General features: G+C 42.5%; 1 protein-coding gene across 26 annotated transcripts in view; it reads left to right on the top strand.

Annotated features, from left to right (window-relative positions):
* The window catches only part of CFAP20DC (CFAP20 domain containing), a 239,537-nt gene extending 223,842 nt beyond the window's left edge, over window positions 1-15,695 (top strand). For 25 of the 26 annotated variants that reach the window (XM_048226477.2, XM_026501148.4, XM_048226470.2 and 22 more), the window contains 2 exons: window positions 2,851-2,945; window positions 14,536-15,695. In XM_048226477.2, coding sequence (XP_048082434.2) covers window positions 2,851-2,945; window positions 14,536-14,648 — 208 coding nt within the window. In that variant the 3' untranslated portion in view covers window positions 14,649-15,695. Of the gene's footprint in view, window positions 1-2,850; window positions 8,658-14,535 lie in introns of those variants that run through there. The other variant, XM_057311849.1, reaches the window with a different exon arrangement.
* The last annotated feature ends 2,414 nt before the right edge of the window (window positions 15,696-18,109 follow it).

Here is an 18,109-nt window from a genome sequence, read left to right as displayed (position 1 = left end):
AACAAATAATACAACCACACTGAAGAGGGAGGAGAAGAACCAACCTAAGTAAATTTAGAACATACTATTTTACTATCTTATACTATTTTAACAAAGGAATGAAAAGAAACATAGAGAACTGTAGAGAGTAGGTTTGGGATTTTCTATTGGTTGTTTTGTTTTGTTTTGTTTTGTTTGCTTAGCAATTCTGAAACTACTTTTGACATGTTCTATAATTCAGAAAATAAGTAAATTTATTGAGGATAATGGGAGCCAGGTTCCTAACTGTCAAAAGGAGTTACAAATATGGAAAGAGGAGAGATGAGAATGAATCTGTGGTATTGTACTAGTATTAGAGAAATGAGCCTGCAGGTAGAAACCAGGGATCATCAAACATTTTCCTGTAAAGGGCCAAATAATAAATACTTAATTCCATCATTGTAGCACAAAAACAGCCATAGACAATACCTAACAAATAAACATGACTTTATTTCAATAAAATTTTATTTATAGATACTGATATTTGATTTTATATAATTATCCTGTGTCATGAAACATTATTATTTTAATTTTTTCAACACTTTCAACACTTAAAAATGTAAAAATCATTCTTGTTTTGCAGGCTGTGCAAAAACAGGCAGTGAGCCAGACTTTGCCCAAAGGCCATAGTTTGCCAATCCCATTTAGATAGAGAAATGATGTTAGATTGATAGATGATAGATAGATTAGATAGATAGATAGATAGATAGATAGATAGATAGATAGATGATAGGAAATGTGATAAAGTGTTCAAGTTGGGGAATCTGAAGGAAGGATATGTAGGAGTTCTTTGTACTCTTCTTACAAAGAAGTACTCTTTGTACTTTTCTTATAGAAAAGCTATAAATCTGAACTTATTTTAAACAACCAAAACACCACGAAAGGAAGAACCCTGCACTTTTCATAGCTACTGCAGAGAAGGAAAAACATTAATCAAGTCATGGCCTAAGAAGTGAATGTCTTACCTTTTATAATAGTCACACAACCCCTATGTCCATGGACCGTGAGCAGGAACTGCTCCTGCCAGTGTTTAGAGTTTCTGATTCATCCCTGGGGATGTCATCATATGATAACATTATTATTTCTGTTGCTGGTGTTCCTAGTTGCTCTCCAGCACTCTTACTGAGTAATGAGGTCACCAGGGCTGGTAATTTGTTTGTGACCTTGTAATTTTCTATAATGTGGGAATTTGGGGTCTATGGTAATGAAATGGACTGAATGAAAGGTGCTTATCAGAAAATGCCCCATTAGCTTGGAAGTCTGCGACAATTCCTTTCTGATGTCCTTAATGGGTTATTATGAAATTCAATTATACAGCATGTTCACCATGCTTATTTCACTAGATGTAATCTAGTGATAGCCAAGGTGAGGAGTGACTGAAAGTGTCTTAAAATATCACAAATAGGAATTGGGTAATTTTTATATTGAGATACTTTTTTTGTTGCAGGAAGAGTGAATGACTTTCATTGAAAACCTCTGCTATAGAGACTTGTAACCATTCTACCCTCCTTGACTGGTTTAATTCCAACAAAATCCCATTCCTGCTACTTTGATTTATCATTGTAGGGAAAGCCACACTATGATTTTCACCAATAATGAAGATGATGGTGGTCGTAGCTGAAATTCATTGAATGCGACTCTGTACCCAGATCCATGCCAAATGTTTTTCATCCTTTTTTTTTTTTTAATTTATTTAATCCTAACAACAAAACTCTGAGGTACTGTCATTATCTCCTCTCTATAGAAGAGGCTTATGTTGTAAGTGGTGTGGCCAAGCTCTTGCATGGGGAAACTTGGAGCCAGGATTGACCTGGAGAGCCAGTGCTCTTACTTCCTGCTGGGATTATCTCCCATTGTAGATAAAAACAGAAATACAGAAGTATACAAAGAAGTTGTTTAGTCATGAGGACATGCTCCTGTTGAGAAGAATAAGGTAAACGAAACAGATGCTAATATCAATGCAAGCAAGAGAGTTCACGTTGGAACAGCCTTCGCTTCCCCTTCCTGCTCGCTTCCCCTGAAGAAGCTCACTAACAAGTTTAGAGACGAGAAAGGCTTGAAGTAGAACACACAGTGACTCGTACCCTCTGGATGTCACCCTCTTGTATCACACCCATGCAGGTACCTCCTACAGGGACCGGGAAGACCGGAAAAGAATGGAGGAGGAAGGGGAGTAAAGAACTTGGGAAATGAGGTTGGCAGTTGGAGGCAGAGGAGCAGGGAATGTAGGAGTGGCTTTCCAGAGTGGTTTTGCCCCTGTTCTTAATAGGAGAACTGAAGGAATGGGTCACTTGGGGCCCGGCTCCCCTCACTCTACCTTCTTTTGCCCTCTGATGCTCTGAAGACTTGAGCGAGTGCCTGCCGACCCCACCATTGCAGCTGGTCCCTGACCGCTCCAAGAGCCACTTCTGTTTAGGGTCACATTTGGAATGTTGTCATGGAGGTGACATGTGACTTTGCCAGGCTTCCTTACAGATCATAAGAAGCTTTGTCTCTGCTGCACTTCTTCTGAATTACCAAAAAAATGTTCTTATAGGAGAGGGACTGTGTACAGTTTAGTTGGCAGAACCATAAACTTTCGAGAGGAATAGTCGTCTTTAATCTAGTTGATGTATTTGTGGAACAACTAGTTAGTTCAGTGATTGACCTCGTATTAATCCATTTGTAGAACTGAATATTAATTTCTGAACATTCTGTCCTTCTGAAATATGAAGGAGGGGGGAAAAAGTTTCTCTGTGGAAGCCCCAGGAAATTAAAAATCCAAGGGAAAGGTAAAATTTATATATGAAATTGCAGACCTGTTGTTTATTTACTTTCTTCTTTTTTTTTTAGGGACTGGTTAAATATGTTGAGCCCACCGATTGTTCCTGCCAGTCAACAGCCAACAGACCAGCATCTGGATTCTTCTGGAAGCTTGAGTGCTCAAGGTGGGACTATGGAAAATGTTATGCATAAAAAAATAAAAATTGTTAACTACTACTAGAGAAAATCAGTCACTTTGAGATGCCACTGTTTTTATTACATGCTAATCATTTAGGCTCACACCCCCAAAATGAGATACCTTGTGCCTCATTTTATAGGATGATAAGTCCTTCGGTATCAAAGTGACCTTCATCTGGATTCCAGCTCTACCAATTCCTGCCATGTGGCCTTTAGGACTTTTGGTTACTGCATTTGTAAAGTAAGGCTGATAATAGCGTCCACCTGAAAGTTTTTCATGAAGATTCAGTAAGGTATACTATACACAAAGCATGTAGGATGGCACCTGCCGAATACTAGCTGTTCGTCTTACTATGAAGCAGACCTGATTCTCCTGCCTCACTAGTACTTGTTTTCATTCATTCAGGGATACTTGCCTTTACAGATAAGGGTGGCACAGAGTTGTAGCCAGTAGTGTTCACGATGGAGGAATGGGAAGAAGCAGGAATGAAAATTTGCCTGGGGTTCCCTTTGTTGGCGAGAGTCATAGAAATGAACCATCAGTTTTTGGTGGTGAGCAGGGACCGAGATTGTCAGGAGTGCACAGAGGAGGAAGGGAAAGGAAACTTTAGGGGAAACAGAGGGATTGGGGTAGAAGGGGTAGAAGAGAGTCTAAAGTGCATAACTGGAGTGGCAAATCGCCTCCGAGTGGGACTCCCTGAGGCGGCTTTTCGAGTTGGGATTCTGAAGAGGGAAGTATGATACCTGAAGTTGAAAAAAAGAATACAGGAACTGAAGCCAATATAAATTGCTCCGACAAAGGTGCCAGGTTTCTCCCCCTAACTGCCCCCGGGAGAAAGAGGAGCAGCCCATTTTTCTTCAGGTGTGGAAAATTCAGAGTGAGAGCTCATACATCTGAGTTGTGCATTTTGGCCGCCCAAGGGATGGAGATGTCTCCGTGATTTACTGTCTGAAATAGATTATGCCCCTCAAATTGGGAATCTTTTTAGAGGTGTACATTTATAATTACTTATGACAGAAAAATAGAATCTTGGCTGTCAGGAGGAGACCTTGCTGAGAGAACAAATAATACGTTATGTTAAGTGTCCTAAATAAACCCCAGGAACAGAGAGCGTGGTCCTTGAGCAAAGGCACCCAAGATATATATTAGTGAGAAGTAGCTGAAAGGATGGCTTCAAGTCACCATTGCAAAGTGAGGTTTTGACAGCAGGGGCTCAGTTATGTCGAAGGTAAACAGAACTTCCATCGAGGGCAAATTAACAAATGAAATTCAGAAGATTGTAGAAATGTTCTGGCCAATGTTAGCCAGACCTGGAGCCCCTCCCCCTGGCAGCCTTGGTTTCTGTCAGATGTCCCTTTCCCCTTCTCTGATCCGCTCAAGTGGTTGGTAGCTAATTAATATCATCAAAAATTAGTCTTTCCTATTTGGTGACTCTTTACATGTTACTGGCTTAGTTTTAGAGAACATATCAATATGCCGAGATGGCGTTTTTAGAAAGTGTTTGTCAAAGAAAAATGATGGGTTCAAGTACCCAGTTTGTATCACCAGAAGCAAAAGGGAGATGTGGTTGTGGGCATTCCGGGCCTCTTTCTGAGCTTCTGTTGCATGATACCAGGAATTTAGGGAGATCTGCTGGACGCCATGCTAAGTCCTAACAGTAGCTGTCACAGCAACACCGCGAGGAAGGTACTGTTTGTGTATGTGTGTAATTGTTGTTCTCTACAGCTGAGAAAACCGAGGTACGAAGTTCTTGAATGCCTTGCCCAGGGTCACACACCAGTCCTCAGCAGAACTGGCGTGGGAATCCAAACAGCCTGGCCCCAGAGCTCAACCACTGTTTTCATACTTTTTTTTATTTTGAACCAAGTACCTAGATTACCTACTCCAAAAATAATATATATAAAATCAGGAATTGAAATTTTATTTTTCTCTTGAGAGTTCCTGATCTACAGGGAAAAAAAAATTAAAAAATTAAAACATCTCCAAGGGCTAAGTACCTGAGTTCTTTAAAGGAGAAAAAAAAAAAAAAGCAGACCTCTGGTCCCGTTTCAGCCCTGGACCTGCCTCCCCCACCCATCCATGCTTGTCAGGAATCACGAGTGGCCGAGTTTTCTCCATGGGAGTGAGGGGCACAGGGGCAAAGTTGCTGTGTTGACCGGATCTGAGGGAGTGAGGGGCTAACTGAGAGACAGGATCCCTAGATTGCCAAACTGCCAGGCCTGGGTATTTGCTTGTCGCCTACCTTCTCAAAGACCTTTCTAGACAATCTTATCTAAGTAGGTCGATCTCCCTTCACCTTCTACATTTTCTTCATGCCCTTTTCACAGTTTGTACTTTGTGATTTGTTTGCTTGTTTAAGGTCTTCTCTCCCACGTAGCCTCTGAGTTTTTAAAAGCAGAGACTTCGTCAGTTTGCTCACTCCTGGATCCCAAGCACCCTAGGCAGTTTCTGTAGGTTTTTAAGTACTCTCTAAAGTTTTGTTAGAAGGAAGACAGGAAGGGAGAAAGGGGAAAAAAGAGGGAGAGAAGTATTCTTCAAATGGCCATTTTTTATACCAACCTTGAAACAAAAAGGAGTAATTCATTGAAGTCTTACTTTCAGTTTTCCCCATTCCAGTTTTTTAGCATATTAGGTATATTTCTAAAATTTGACAATGAGAGTATTGAACTTAGACCCTCACATTTTAGCAGCTAAAACAGTGATAGGTCACCTTGGGCAGTGGCTCTTAAACTGTATTTATAAGCAGTGAAAACGTTTCCTTCAAATGAATTTCATATGAAATTCCAGTATATAAAAGAGATAAAAGCAGAACTGCTCTGGCTAAAGGGCAAGTTAAGGTCTCAGAACCCTGCCTTGGAGCTCTGATGAGCCAGCTAAGAACAGTGATGCAGTCCAGTGCCCTCAACTTGACCTTGCTTGAGGTCAAATGCCCAATCAGAGCCCCAGCTAGGATTAGGACCCAGGCTTCCTCCATATCAGTGCCTTTCTACAGAACCTGTGAAGGTGGTTTTGAAGCCTGGTTCACAGGAAAGGAGGGTCTCCCATCTTTAGACTTCTAGGATAAAAAATAATGACAGCTAATATTTATTTTGTCTTCCTGTGACCCACACCTGCAAGTACCCTTATTTCTTGTAATAGCCTCCTGAGGTGTAGATACTGTTGTTCCCTGCCTTTTCCACATGGCACTGGGGCTTAGAGCCGGGAAGTAACCTGCTGAACCCCCACAGCTCCAGCTGAGGTGGAGAGGCCGAGGTTCATCTGTAAAGCTAGAGGCATGACTGCAGTTGAACAGCAGGGAAGGATGGCCTGACCAATGAATAGTTCTAGAACACTTGCCCCAGGCCGTACGGAAGTAAGTGCAGGTGTTAACCTTAAAAACAAAAGAGTGAGCTATTTTACCAGCAAAATGAGTTTAGGACTAGCAGAGGAATGGCAGTTTGGGACATGCGGGCTACAGCAAAGCATAGGCAAGCCTGGAGAACAAAGGAGAGGAACATTGCTTTGTAGAGAAAAAGGAGGACGTTGGGAGAGGCTCCTTTGAAGGAAAGTCTATTAGAGTCTAAAAGTCTAAAGCAAGAGTTCAAGGTTGTGATGTTTCTCATTGGCTAGGCTGTTGTTTGTCAGGGAGAAAAATCTTCCTGCAGGGGAAATAAAGTGAACTTCTTCCTGCCCAGGAACACGGCGTAGGCGGCCACAGAAAACTCGCGCGTGAGCGCTCCCCCTTCCGGGTTTCTCAACTCCATTTCAACTCAGGTCTCCCTCTGTTCATTTTCACACATGCTTTAGACTTGGCCTTGGAGTCTCTGCCTTCTTCTGTACAGGCTTGTGTCGCAGCCACAGTTTCTGCTCACCCAGAACGCCTCAAGTGCATAAATGCCACTTTAAAGTAAACAGCCTGTCTTCCTGCGGAGCCAGGCAGCCGGCGGGAGCAGCCTTGCATTCCGGGCCACCCGACTGGAGGGGGAGCCGGGCAGCGGCGTGCAGTCCCTCCCGGGCCGCAGCGCACTCGCTGTATGTCAGTTACCAGGGCCACGGGAGCGCTTAACACTGAGCAAAAACGTGTTTTCCTGGAGCGCATGCGAAATGGTAAAATGGGAAGTTATGGTTTCAGAACGTACTCAAGAGAACTACCAAGCCGACCTTTGGAAAATAAAGCAGACTTTGCTCGAAGAATAGTTGTCAATTTGTTTTTGACATTTGTTCCTTTACAGATATGACCCTTCAATTATTCATGCTTCCCAGCTCCAGAATGGAATAATAATGACGTCTCTCCTCAGGCCTGCAAAACCTCTCCTGCAGCTTACATAGACTTTGAGTAAGAGAGACATTCAGAAGTGCTTTTGGAGTTGCCAGAATCTTATAAAGATAACATTCTTGTACGTTTGCTATGGGAGGGCCACAGAAGATGTTCCTTTATGAACATGGGTTAATCTCCCACAGGCATAAGTAGGCAGCAGATGCTAACTTTAAAGATGTAATATCCAAATGGCTAGTCAACAATTTAGAAGAACCTCATGGCTCTTTCAGGCTAACCGAGAGAGGGCAATATGCCCATCTGCTCTGGGTACAACAGAGGAGTCCTTCCACAGTCTTATTTCCTGCCACACAGTTATTCAACATTCACCTGATACTGAGTCTAAAAGCAGTCTTCTAAAATCTGTTTTATTAGTTATCTTCCAGGCATTATGCTTCACTGAAAAACAGTGGTGTCCCCAAGTGCTTGACTTGCCACCTAGGACACAGTACACACTTCATAAATATTTAACGAGTGATCACGTGAATCATCTGCCCATGGAAAACGGAAGGATGATTTGGTCTACTCTTTGTATCTTCCTTGTATCTTCAAGATTTATTTAAGGTGCAAGGAGACCTTCTCCCGAAAAAACAATACTGGCAAAATGTAAAAGTAATAATAGAAGCCAGGACCGACCATGCGCCTGCCACAATGTCAGATTTGCCTGTGTTACCTCACAATGACTTCTCCCAATGCTCCCAGGTGTGAGGCTCTGCTATGTACCCCCCACCCCTGTAGGGGTGAAGTTAAGGTCACTGCCTGCATCACAGACCCACTGGAGTGTGGAACAGAACTCCGACCCAGGCCCGTCGGACCTGGGAATCTTCCCCCTTAACCCCCACGCTGCTATAGGACCACAGAATTCCCACTGAGGTCAGTAAGAATCATACAACTGAAGTGTCCACTGCAATTTTTGAAATTTAGAAAGTTCTCTTTCTTGAAGCTTTCTGGATAAAATAGTACTCCCTTTAGTACTCTCCTTCAACCCATAGCATCCCTACCTCAGTGCTCAGCAACTTTAATGATTCATTAGTATTCATGACGTTCTTGAATCCAGAGTCTCCACCCCTTCCCCTGTTAGGCCCGTAGTTGCCTTTTGTTCTCAGAGTAACCTTGGGGAAGGGAGATATTTATTCTTATGCAGCTATCAGAGTCTCAGGGGTGTCTTCTGTGCACAAAAGTGGTTGGAAGGTGGGGGGCTGGTGATCAACGCTCTCACTAGTCTAAAGAGATGCCTGCCTGGGGCGCCTGGGTGGCTCAGTTGTTAAGCATCTCCTTCCACTCAGGTCATGATCCCAGGGTCCTGGGATCGAGCCCCGCATTAGGCTCCCTGCTTCTCCCTCTGCCAGTCCACCTGCTTGTGTTCCTTCTCTTGCCATCTGTCTATCAAATAAATAAATAAAATCTTTAAAAAGAGAGAGAGAGAAAGAGAGATGCCTTCCTTCTAGGAATACTAGAAGTGGGCCCGGTAGTAGAGAAGTAAACACATTGCTGGTGTCTGAGGTGCCCTCTCTTATTCCAGAACCATCCCCACCTACTTATTCCCCAGATGCATCCCAGAAAGGTTCCTAGTCCAGGGTGTGATTTCAGCTTCCCTTGATAGAATTGGGATGCATTTTCCCCTAGCTACAGTGTTGCCACCTTCCCTGAAATCGGGCCATTGAGACACTATGGGCTTCAGAGCTCAATTGTCTGGTTAGGGACTTCCCTGGATGTGTAACAAAATGCATTCAGAGTTATAAGCCCCACATTTCCAAGTGCACAAATGTTTTGTAGGTTCTTTCCCCAGCTTTATTGAGATAAAATTAACATGTAACATTGTGTAAGTTTAAGATGTAAGACTGTGTAATTTTAACTTGATGATTTGATATACAAGCACACATTTGAATCAGTGCACATTTGTAAGTGGAGACTACCTGGAAAGAATGAAATTGCACTAATTCCCAATTAATCTTCCAAATCCTTCAACATGTTGTCTTAAATGGCATTTTCCAAGTAAAATATAGCCACTGGTTTTTGCAAAAAGGGTGATGTACTTATTTTCCAAATGAACCCTGAACTATAATCATTTCATGTTATTTGCCCTCCAAGAAACAATATGGTTTTCTAATAGAAGAAAGTATCTTTTCATCCTTTTTATCCCATCCTTGGTCATTTATCTTTCTCCCATCCCAGGACACATATTTGCTGAAAACCAGAATTCAGCAGTTCACAGTAGACTTTCTCAGGTTTTAGTGCAAGTTAATTTTGCCCTACTGTGAGAGGCGTTGGTGGAAGCGTTTGTAAGCACCTGGTGTTCAGCGGAATCTTATCTCAAATGTCATCTTTATTGATCCTGAGGCTGACTGTTTGGAATGGTGATCCCTCACCATTGAATTGTTTAAACAATAGTGTATTAGTATGCACATAAAAATACAGTCAATCAGTTCTCAAGATCTATAAGAGAGAAAATGCATTAACTTTTTTTAAAAAATTCTGGATGGCAGCGTCAGAAAATCGAAAATCAAGTGCAGTGTCTTGATTCAGAGATTTTAAATCTGATAAACTGGCGCCACGTTATTTGTTTTCAAGCTTGAGGACTTAGCCTGCGCATATAGGTTTTCTATTATCTACGGTTAAAACGCAATAAATATAGATAATTAAGCATTTATATTAATGGACTTTCAAAAGGTGAACTGAAGGGATTGTTTGCCTGAACTGATCTAATGGAGGAGAGGGCAGCTAATATTGCTGCATTTGGTCTGGCTCTGTTGGTTTTTCTTCATTACTGCTGTTAACCAATTTCAAAGTGGATGAAGCTGGAAGTTTGTAAATAGATTATCATCTGAAAGACAATTTTATTTCACTGGAAATGACTTTATTATGTGGAAAAGAGTAAAAATGTAATTTGGACCCCTGTCCAGATGCTCTTAGTCTGGTAGCAGAGAATGGTTTTATTTGTTAATTTGTCCTTTTAGAGTTTCTGTAGCCAGTCTTTAAATAGAGCAATTTAGCATTTTGGGGAAAAACAAACTCTGCACCATCCAAGAATATAATTGAAAATTACCCCCATACCCATGCACAATAATTACCTTTCAAAACATTTCCCATTGCTTGACATCATAGTGGTAATTGCTTAATGATATTATAATTTCATTACATAGGGATTACAATGGCTTAAAATGATGTAAATTGGAGGCTTTGAAAATTAAGTTATAATGAAAACAAAACCTTTTATGCAAGTTTAAAGAACTTATTTCAATGTAAAATTATACATAATGTCACCCAATTTTTGTACGAGTGTCATTGTTGGTAGAGTTTTAAAATTCATCCATTTAAAGCTTTAGTCCTAAAAACCACAAAACCTGCTTTAGTCCCGTGGTGATAGTGCATGAGGTTCCAGTTTTATAGGGATACGTACTGGAACGAGTGCGTTTATAGAGCAGTCACTGCTTCAGTGTGTATGCCTTATGTAACAAAACCCCTAGTAATGAATTGGATCCGCCTCGATCCCTTTGCAGTTGGGTGATAAAGACCCATGGCCCGTTACAACTGTTATTTTCATCTAGAAAGATTCCTGACTGGTCATGAAATGTATTGAGTTTTCCAGCTTAATAACGCCAGCTTAAAATTTTATCTTTTTGGAAAGTACCAGCACAGAGTGTGCTAAGCAGTTGTACGGCATGTAAGTTACAAGCCAGAGGTCAGAATTTCCCCCAGTGTGTGGATGGAGTAAAACCGAAACATCGGACAGCAGACCCCCGAGATAGGCTGGCTTAGAATCATCTACCTCGGTGATACGTGTTCTAACATTACACCTGATGGAAAAATTCATTTTACGTTTTGAAAAATATGTGATTTTTGGTTTAAGAACTCTTTTTACTTAAGGATGAATTCATTGTAATGTCCTTTATGAAACTAGTTGCGGGCTCTCAAACCCACTATTTTCTTTTCTTTTGGTAGTGAAAAATCGAACAGGTACAGTTTTGCGATAGGGAATAAGGTATAAGTGGACATACCTCTGTGTCTAACTCGGGTACTCTGTTTTTCATGATGACAGTTTATAACAACGACATTTATTGAGTATTCACTGGGTGTGTGGAGTGTTACTGGGTATCTTACTTAGTTCTCATAGGAACTATCGCAGGTACTATTACTGTCCTTGCATGAGAAGACTAAGGCTCGGAGTGCTGAATTTTCCCAATGTCCCACTGCGAAGTGGTAGAATGGGATTTGGCCGAGGTCTGTCTGACTCCGTTGTCTCAGTGTCATGCTGCCCATCTTTATGAAGCCTTATCTTCGAACTCTAAGCTTTATCAGTATTTCTGATCTGAGTGACTAAGCAATTTATAGCCCGTAGTTCATCATTTATTTCAAGATTGTCGTTATCCTTAATAGTAATAGTAACGATCATTTATTGATCAACTACTATGTGCACTGTGCTCTGCATATTATCCAGGGTCCAATTTCGTCTTCCACAAAAACCTGTGAAATAGGCATTGTCATTCCGATTTGGCAAATAAGGAAATGAGGGTCCAGTGAGGCAAAATAACCCGTAACTGCCCGAAGGTCATTTGGGTAGGCAGCGGCCAAGCTCCTCTCTGTCCCGTCTGCTGGATCCTAGGGCCCAGGGCTCTCTGGGCCACTCTGCGGTTGTATCTCCCACCCCACCCCCTTTAATCTTTAGTAGCTGCTTTTGTTTTGTGTGTGAATGTCACTTCCACACCTAGACATAGTACAGATTTAATAGACATCATCACATAGCAGGCACACATAAGTTACTTACTAGTTCTGTTCTCTGAAGAAGCCTAAATAAGAAAGAGATGAGGATTGAATATGTGAAGGTGAAGGACATGCACACCCTCCTTTTGATGTGCAGAAGTGACCTAAAGGGGGTCATCTTCCATGAGAAACAGCCACTTGAGAAGCATTCCCAACCTCTCCTACTTAAAGGAAGAAGCTGGAGGCAGGGCCCTGGGGACCACTCTTAAGGTAACAATGGAAAGGAAAGGAAAGGCAGCCTGCCTTCTCTGATTTCCTGTTCTTAATTAGAAACCGTGCAGGGTGCTCAGGTCAGCTATCACCATTAACGTGGCCATTAGCGAAGTCCTGTCATACTTCAAGGACATAAGCCACTGCAGCCAAGAGTCACAGAAACTCATCAAAGGCACTGCAGGGATCATTGGATCTGGTCCTGCCCTGTGCACGATAAACCCTCACACAAGTGGTTGCCCCAGTCCCTGCTTCACCCTCCCTGGGGTCCACCTTCCATTGCCTGGTCCGCTTTACTGTTTAGAAAATCCTTCCTTGCGCTCAGACAAAATCTGGCTCCTCATAACTTTCCTTCTTGAAAGGCTTCCTCCTGGAACCCCACAGAATCTTCTTAAGTTCTCTCTCATTTACCACCCTTGATGTACTCGAGTCCAGAAGGGCTGCTATAACCTCAAGCTTTGTCATTTCTGGAGTTAATAAGCCCGGATTTCGCCTCTGGCCTCCCACATGGATTCTCTCATCTTTGTGATTTTTGAAGTATGAGAAATGAAATTTCTTTTGTTTCCAAACCTGAGTTTTTCAAATGTAGGACACCTTTACAATTTTTTACCCTCTTCCGTGTTTAAATTCCCATAATATAATAGCTCCCAACTGAATGTGTTCCACCACCTTCTTAATGAAAGCAGGGCACCAATATGGTGGAAAGAACATGGAACTGAGGGTCTGGAAACCCAGGTTCATCCCTGACTCTGCCTCTGACTCAGCAAGTGACCTCAGGTGAGCTGGTTAACTCTGCATTCCTTGCTTCCCTCGTCTGTCAAACGGGCACCGTAACTCCTACCTATTTCTCAGGAGGGTCAAGCGAGCTACTGCAGGGGGGAGTGCTTTCTCAACCATTGAGGGCTCCACCAGTTGTGATGTTAGCCAGCAGGGCAGAGGTACTCAGCCCTCCGGTTAGCTCCACTTTTTAAGGACTGCTGGCACTGCGTGCAGCCCATAAGAGAGTCGGCTGCTCTTGTGTTTTGCCCGAGTCACTGCACACTCCTTGAGAACAGCACCTGCTTCTTCCACCATCTCATCCCCAGCACCCCACTCAGTGCCCGGCGCAGGGGCGATCATGCTTTAGGTCTTCGGATGGTCAGGAATGGCTGTGGTAGAATCTCAACCCCCGACTTCACCATCTTGGCTCTGCTCCCTGGGACTTAACTCAGGCTTGTCACTGTCCTGACAGGGTCCATGCACCAGCTCGGTCTGATTTTGCCTGGAAAAGATGGAGTCCCACCACCTTCCCATACTGTGGGCAGTGACACTTAAAATCATTGACTTTGCGTTCACAATCATGTACTCACCCTTTCCAGAAACATTCAGTATTGACTGAGCCTCTGTTATGTGTCAGCCCCACCCCAAGCCTACCACCCGAGCCCCTCTGAAGTAACCCTGGTGAGCTCACAGCCTCAAAGACTGGTTTTTCTCTGGTCCTTGGTAGCCTGTGCTAAGAGAGAGGAGTATTCTAATCACCATCCTCCCCGCGCCTGCTCTGATCCTCTCCAGCTCAGGGAGGTCTCACCCACCTGGCTTCTGGACTCGTATCATGTGTATTTCAGAAGTACTCAGAAGGCACTAACTCGTTGGTGACGGCATCAAGTGCACAAGTACTTAGCACAACACTGCCACATATAAGGTGCTCAGGAAAGATCTTACAAAAACAGTCTTTTTTTTTTTCCATTCCATGCCATGTGTTGGAAACCAACCAAACCTGCTAATAACTTAGGCAGCAGGAGTTCCTCCAAACCATCTAAACAGTTGTCACAAGAGACAAACATGAAGCCACGTCCATGTTACTAGCAAACTTGACAGACCTTCCTACCGCTAATAAAACTACCCATCACCTGATGTTTTCCCTATGTGTTCTATGCCTTGTGGGTCTTGTGTTCCTAAACAACATTATCATTTTAATTCAGGTTTACTTGGTAGCACTCTTAGGGTGCATGCATACAGCTCTGGCCCACAACCGAGTCTGGAACTGTCGTCTCCAAATCTTGAATCCCGGTCATATCCTTGACCCCGTGAGGCCCTTGGCCCTGTCCCTTTCTCCTCTCACTCCCTGCCGGGCCTCCACACTCAGCTTTTCTTGTCCTTCGGAGCGAAGCCGGCCCTGCCTTATGCTGTGTGCGCCGAGTCCACGCGGTGCCGTGCTCCTCCATTCTGGCCTTGACATTCCGCCCCCATGAGGAGCATCTCCCAGGAGGGTTGGGGGACCCTGCCCGGCTCTCAGGCAGGCGGCTAATGTGTCTGTGCCCCCCCCCCACAGGTGAAGAAGACCCAAGTGTGGAAGAGGATGAGGAGGTGCTGACTCTGCTGTATGACCCGTGTCTGAACTGCTACTTTGATCCCCAGACGGGGAAATACTACGAGTTGGTGTGAGGCCTCCCTCCGGGGCCTGGAATGGCTGTGCCCAATCGGGGCAGGCGACCGTGCTGGCCCTGACGTTGGCCCCACAGCGCGTGTGTCCGGCAGGCCCGCAGAATCCAGAGTAACTGAGAGAAATGAAGTTGTTTTGTAAATAACGTTCGATGTTAAGGATACCTGCCTTCTCTTTGTAGATGCATGTGATTTTTTAGCAGTGAGGGAATTAATACAGACCCAAGATTTCAGGACTTGGAATTGGTTCTTCTTGGTTAGTTCTCATCCTACATATCATTTTTTATTGCCTATAATCTCATGGAAGCAATGAAGAGTTATTAATTCAAATGTTTTGCAGTGTTAATCTGTAAATGATGGCTTGATACACAGAAAATGTACTCTTGTTTCAACGATATCTGGGTACCTTTTATTCCCTGTTTGTATTAAAGTATGATGGTCAAAAGAATACCTTTTAAAATGCCTCCTTTGATTTGCCTTGCTTGCATTCTCTACCAGAATATTCCAAGATAATATTTATCCCCCTTAGACTCTTAGAAAAGGAAATACTGTGAACGGGTCGGACTTTATGATCGCGTTTTGTTACCGCCGGCCCCACTGTTCCATTTCATTAAGGTTCGTCCAGAGTTTGCCAAAGATCAAAGCACTGCTGATCACTTAAGCTGCTTAGCACTTTGGTTTAGGGCTTGGTTTTTTTGTTTGTTTTTCTTTTCTTTTCTTTTTTTTTTTTTTACCAATTATCTCTGAATCCTAATAATATGATCCAAATCTAGCTTCTTGGATCCAGATTTAAGAAGTCACCCGTTAGAACAGCCCACACTCCTCACCACTTCTGTGACTTGGCCTGGAGAAACGGAGGAGGCGGTCGCTATCATTCTGCTTGCTGCATCACAAGGAAAAATCGTGCACTTCCTGCGTTTGAGGAGATGCCCTTGAATTGTGTGCCACGTATATTCATACTGAGCTCAAGGAAGTACTTATATTAGCTGGAATATTTTGTTATTTAATAAAGATTTTTTAATAAAGAAGAGTACCATTGGAAATGAAAAATTACTGGTGTACAATTGGATTTAATGGCAGTACTATAATTTCATTTAATGTTGCTTGATAGAGGAAATAAGAGCTCTTTTTTCAGGAAGAGGTTTGGGCTCCTGTTCAAAGGATCATACATTATTTAGAACCATGTTTCTGTTTGATAAGCTTTTAATCCTATTGTTCACAAAGTATACCTTTGTTAGGAATTTTTCCCCAAGATGTTCATACTTACAAAATGCAAATAAATAAATGAGGTTTCAGAAAGCATACGGAATGATAAAATAGTTGGGCTATCTTGGCTATGACCTTGAAGACTGGAGTAGGATCGGGAGAGCCTTGAACTTGCTTTAGTCAGTCTAGGGACCATCCACATAAATAGGGGAGTCAACTAAAGGTCTGTGCTAGTTAAGACGTGTAGTTTATAAATATCAAAGACACCATGAGCTAAAAATACTTAAGGATACAAGAGTGCCTCATGAGCCCCAAAACAGAATGCTACAAACCTCCACGTGAATTTGCGCCAGGACCTAGAACACTGTGCTGGGATTCTTAAATTGCAAGCAGCAGACGCTCTTGATCTCAAAATTCACAGACATGTTGAACAATCAGACCTCAGGGGGCTCAGGAATCCAGACAGCTCCAGGGACACTATAGCAGAAACTAATAGTTTCTCCCAACAATGGTCGCCAAAATGACAGTGCCACCTTTTCCTGCCTTGAGTCTCTGCTCAAGGAGCAAAGGCTGGTAGGCTCGATTTGTCAGTTATCCCCAGGACCACATGGAATGGGAGTGAGATAGTCCCTGAAGAATAAGGCACTGTTAACAAAATGGGGAGGGATGCCAACCAAGCAAAAACAACAGATGTCTACTTTGGGAGTCTTAGAAGCATTGTCTCTGCCACTCACCTCTGATTTGTTTGTAAAACATTGACCGGACTATACCGCTTCACTGGTCATCAAATTTTGCTGCATATTAGAATGTGGGAAGTTGATAAACATATTGGCGCCTGGGTTGCACCCCCAGAAAGTCTGATTTGATTGGTCTCAGGTGCAATCTGGGCGTTGGAATGTTTTAAAACATCCCTTTGCGATTCTAGCGTGCCTTAATGCTTGAGAACTGCAGCTAGAGATCAGATCCAACATAATGAGAGGGCAGAAGATTTGCCTGATGGCAGATGTATCAGTGGGGAAGAGTGGATTAGTTTCCACTTTCAAGAACTTGATTTCTACCTTTCTAATCAAATGTGTACTGAACATCGTATCTGAAACTATTACAGATGGATCCTGAAAGAACAGTTTGATTCACCATGAAAATATATCTTAAGATAATCTGGCTCAGTTTGTTTCGTATAATTTGCGATGCAACTTGCAAGTGACTAAGTCTTCAGTCTTTAAATTATTATTTAATTACAAAACCCAGGTAATGAGAATTATGGAAAAACAACGGTCAGCTAATACACGCCATCAGATCAATGATTTAGTTTCCCTGGCGATTATAACTTCTCTCTCCAATTAATTTAATTTAATTTTATATTAAAGGAAAATACTGGCATTTGCAAAATACATAGACACTTTTGCATAATAATTTGCCCTATTGTGTTCCTCCATATTTTTAGATTAGCTTCATTTAAATCAGTCATTTCAACCACATCTTGATTTTTTTTTTGAAGTGCAAACTGTGTTTAATAACCAAGAATAGTGCAATCGCAGATTGTACAACCTGAAGGACAATTAATTAAAAGAACTAATTTTAAAGTTGCCCTTTGGCTTTAATTAAAGATCTAGCTGCTGAAAGTTTCTAGACTGTTTTGGGGGAGAAAAAAAGACTTGAATGACAGCCAGTACAGTACTAAAACCAGCTTTCATCCAGGTTGCCCCCATGACTCCCAATCTTCAATCACAACAACCAGAATAATGAGGACTAGAAATCACCTATCCACAGATGGTTGTATTACAGGATTTCTATTTCATACACCATTCCCTCTGCGCTCCAGAAACGTTGGTCATGAAGAGAATTCAAGCAAATCCTATCTTCTCTTTTTCTCCCATTATAAGAGTTGAGGTAGAATCATCTAATTGAGCCTAGAAAAGCCAATCAAGATTATTTCTTTAAACTCTGGTTTTATAATAGAGAAAAGCAAGATTCAGATTGGGAAGTTAATTGTCCAAAGGCACTCAGCTGCGGAAGGGAGAATGGAACCATGACTCCTCACTTCCAGCCCAGTTCTGTTCCCATCCTGAGGGAATTAAGGTGAGGATTCAAACGACAGAGTCAGGTGGACATCACAGACATATACATTGGTCGCCCTAAGACACTAGCGCCCTGCCAAAAGGTTGGGTTCTCTGGCTCCTTCTCTTTTGCTCTATGCAGATTCTTTCTTCCCTCCATTGTCAGCCTTTACACCTCAAGAATCAGCATGTTTCAAGAAA

Source organism: Ursus arctos, unplaced genomic scaffold (genome assembly GCF_023065955.2).
Source record: "Ursus arctos isolate Adak ecotype North America unplaced genomic scaffold, UrsArc2.0 scaffold_14, whole genome shotgun sequence".
Taxonomy (NCBI): domain Eukaryota; kingdom Metazoa; phylum Chordata; class Mammalia; order Carnivora; family Ursidae; genus Ursus; species Ursus arctos.
This window is presented reverse-complemented; position numbering and strand designations above follow the sequence as displayed.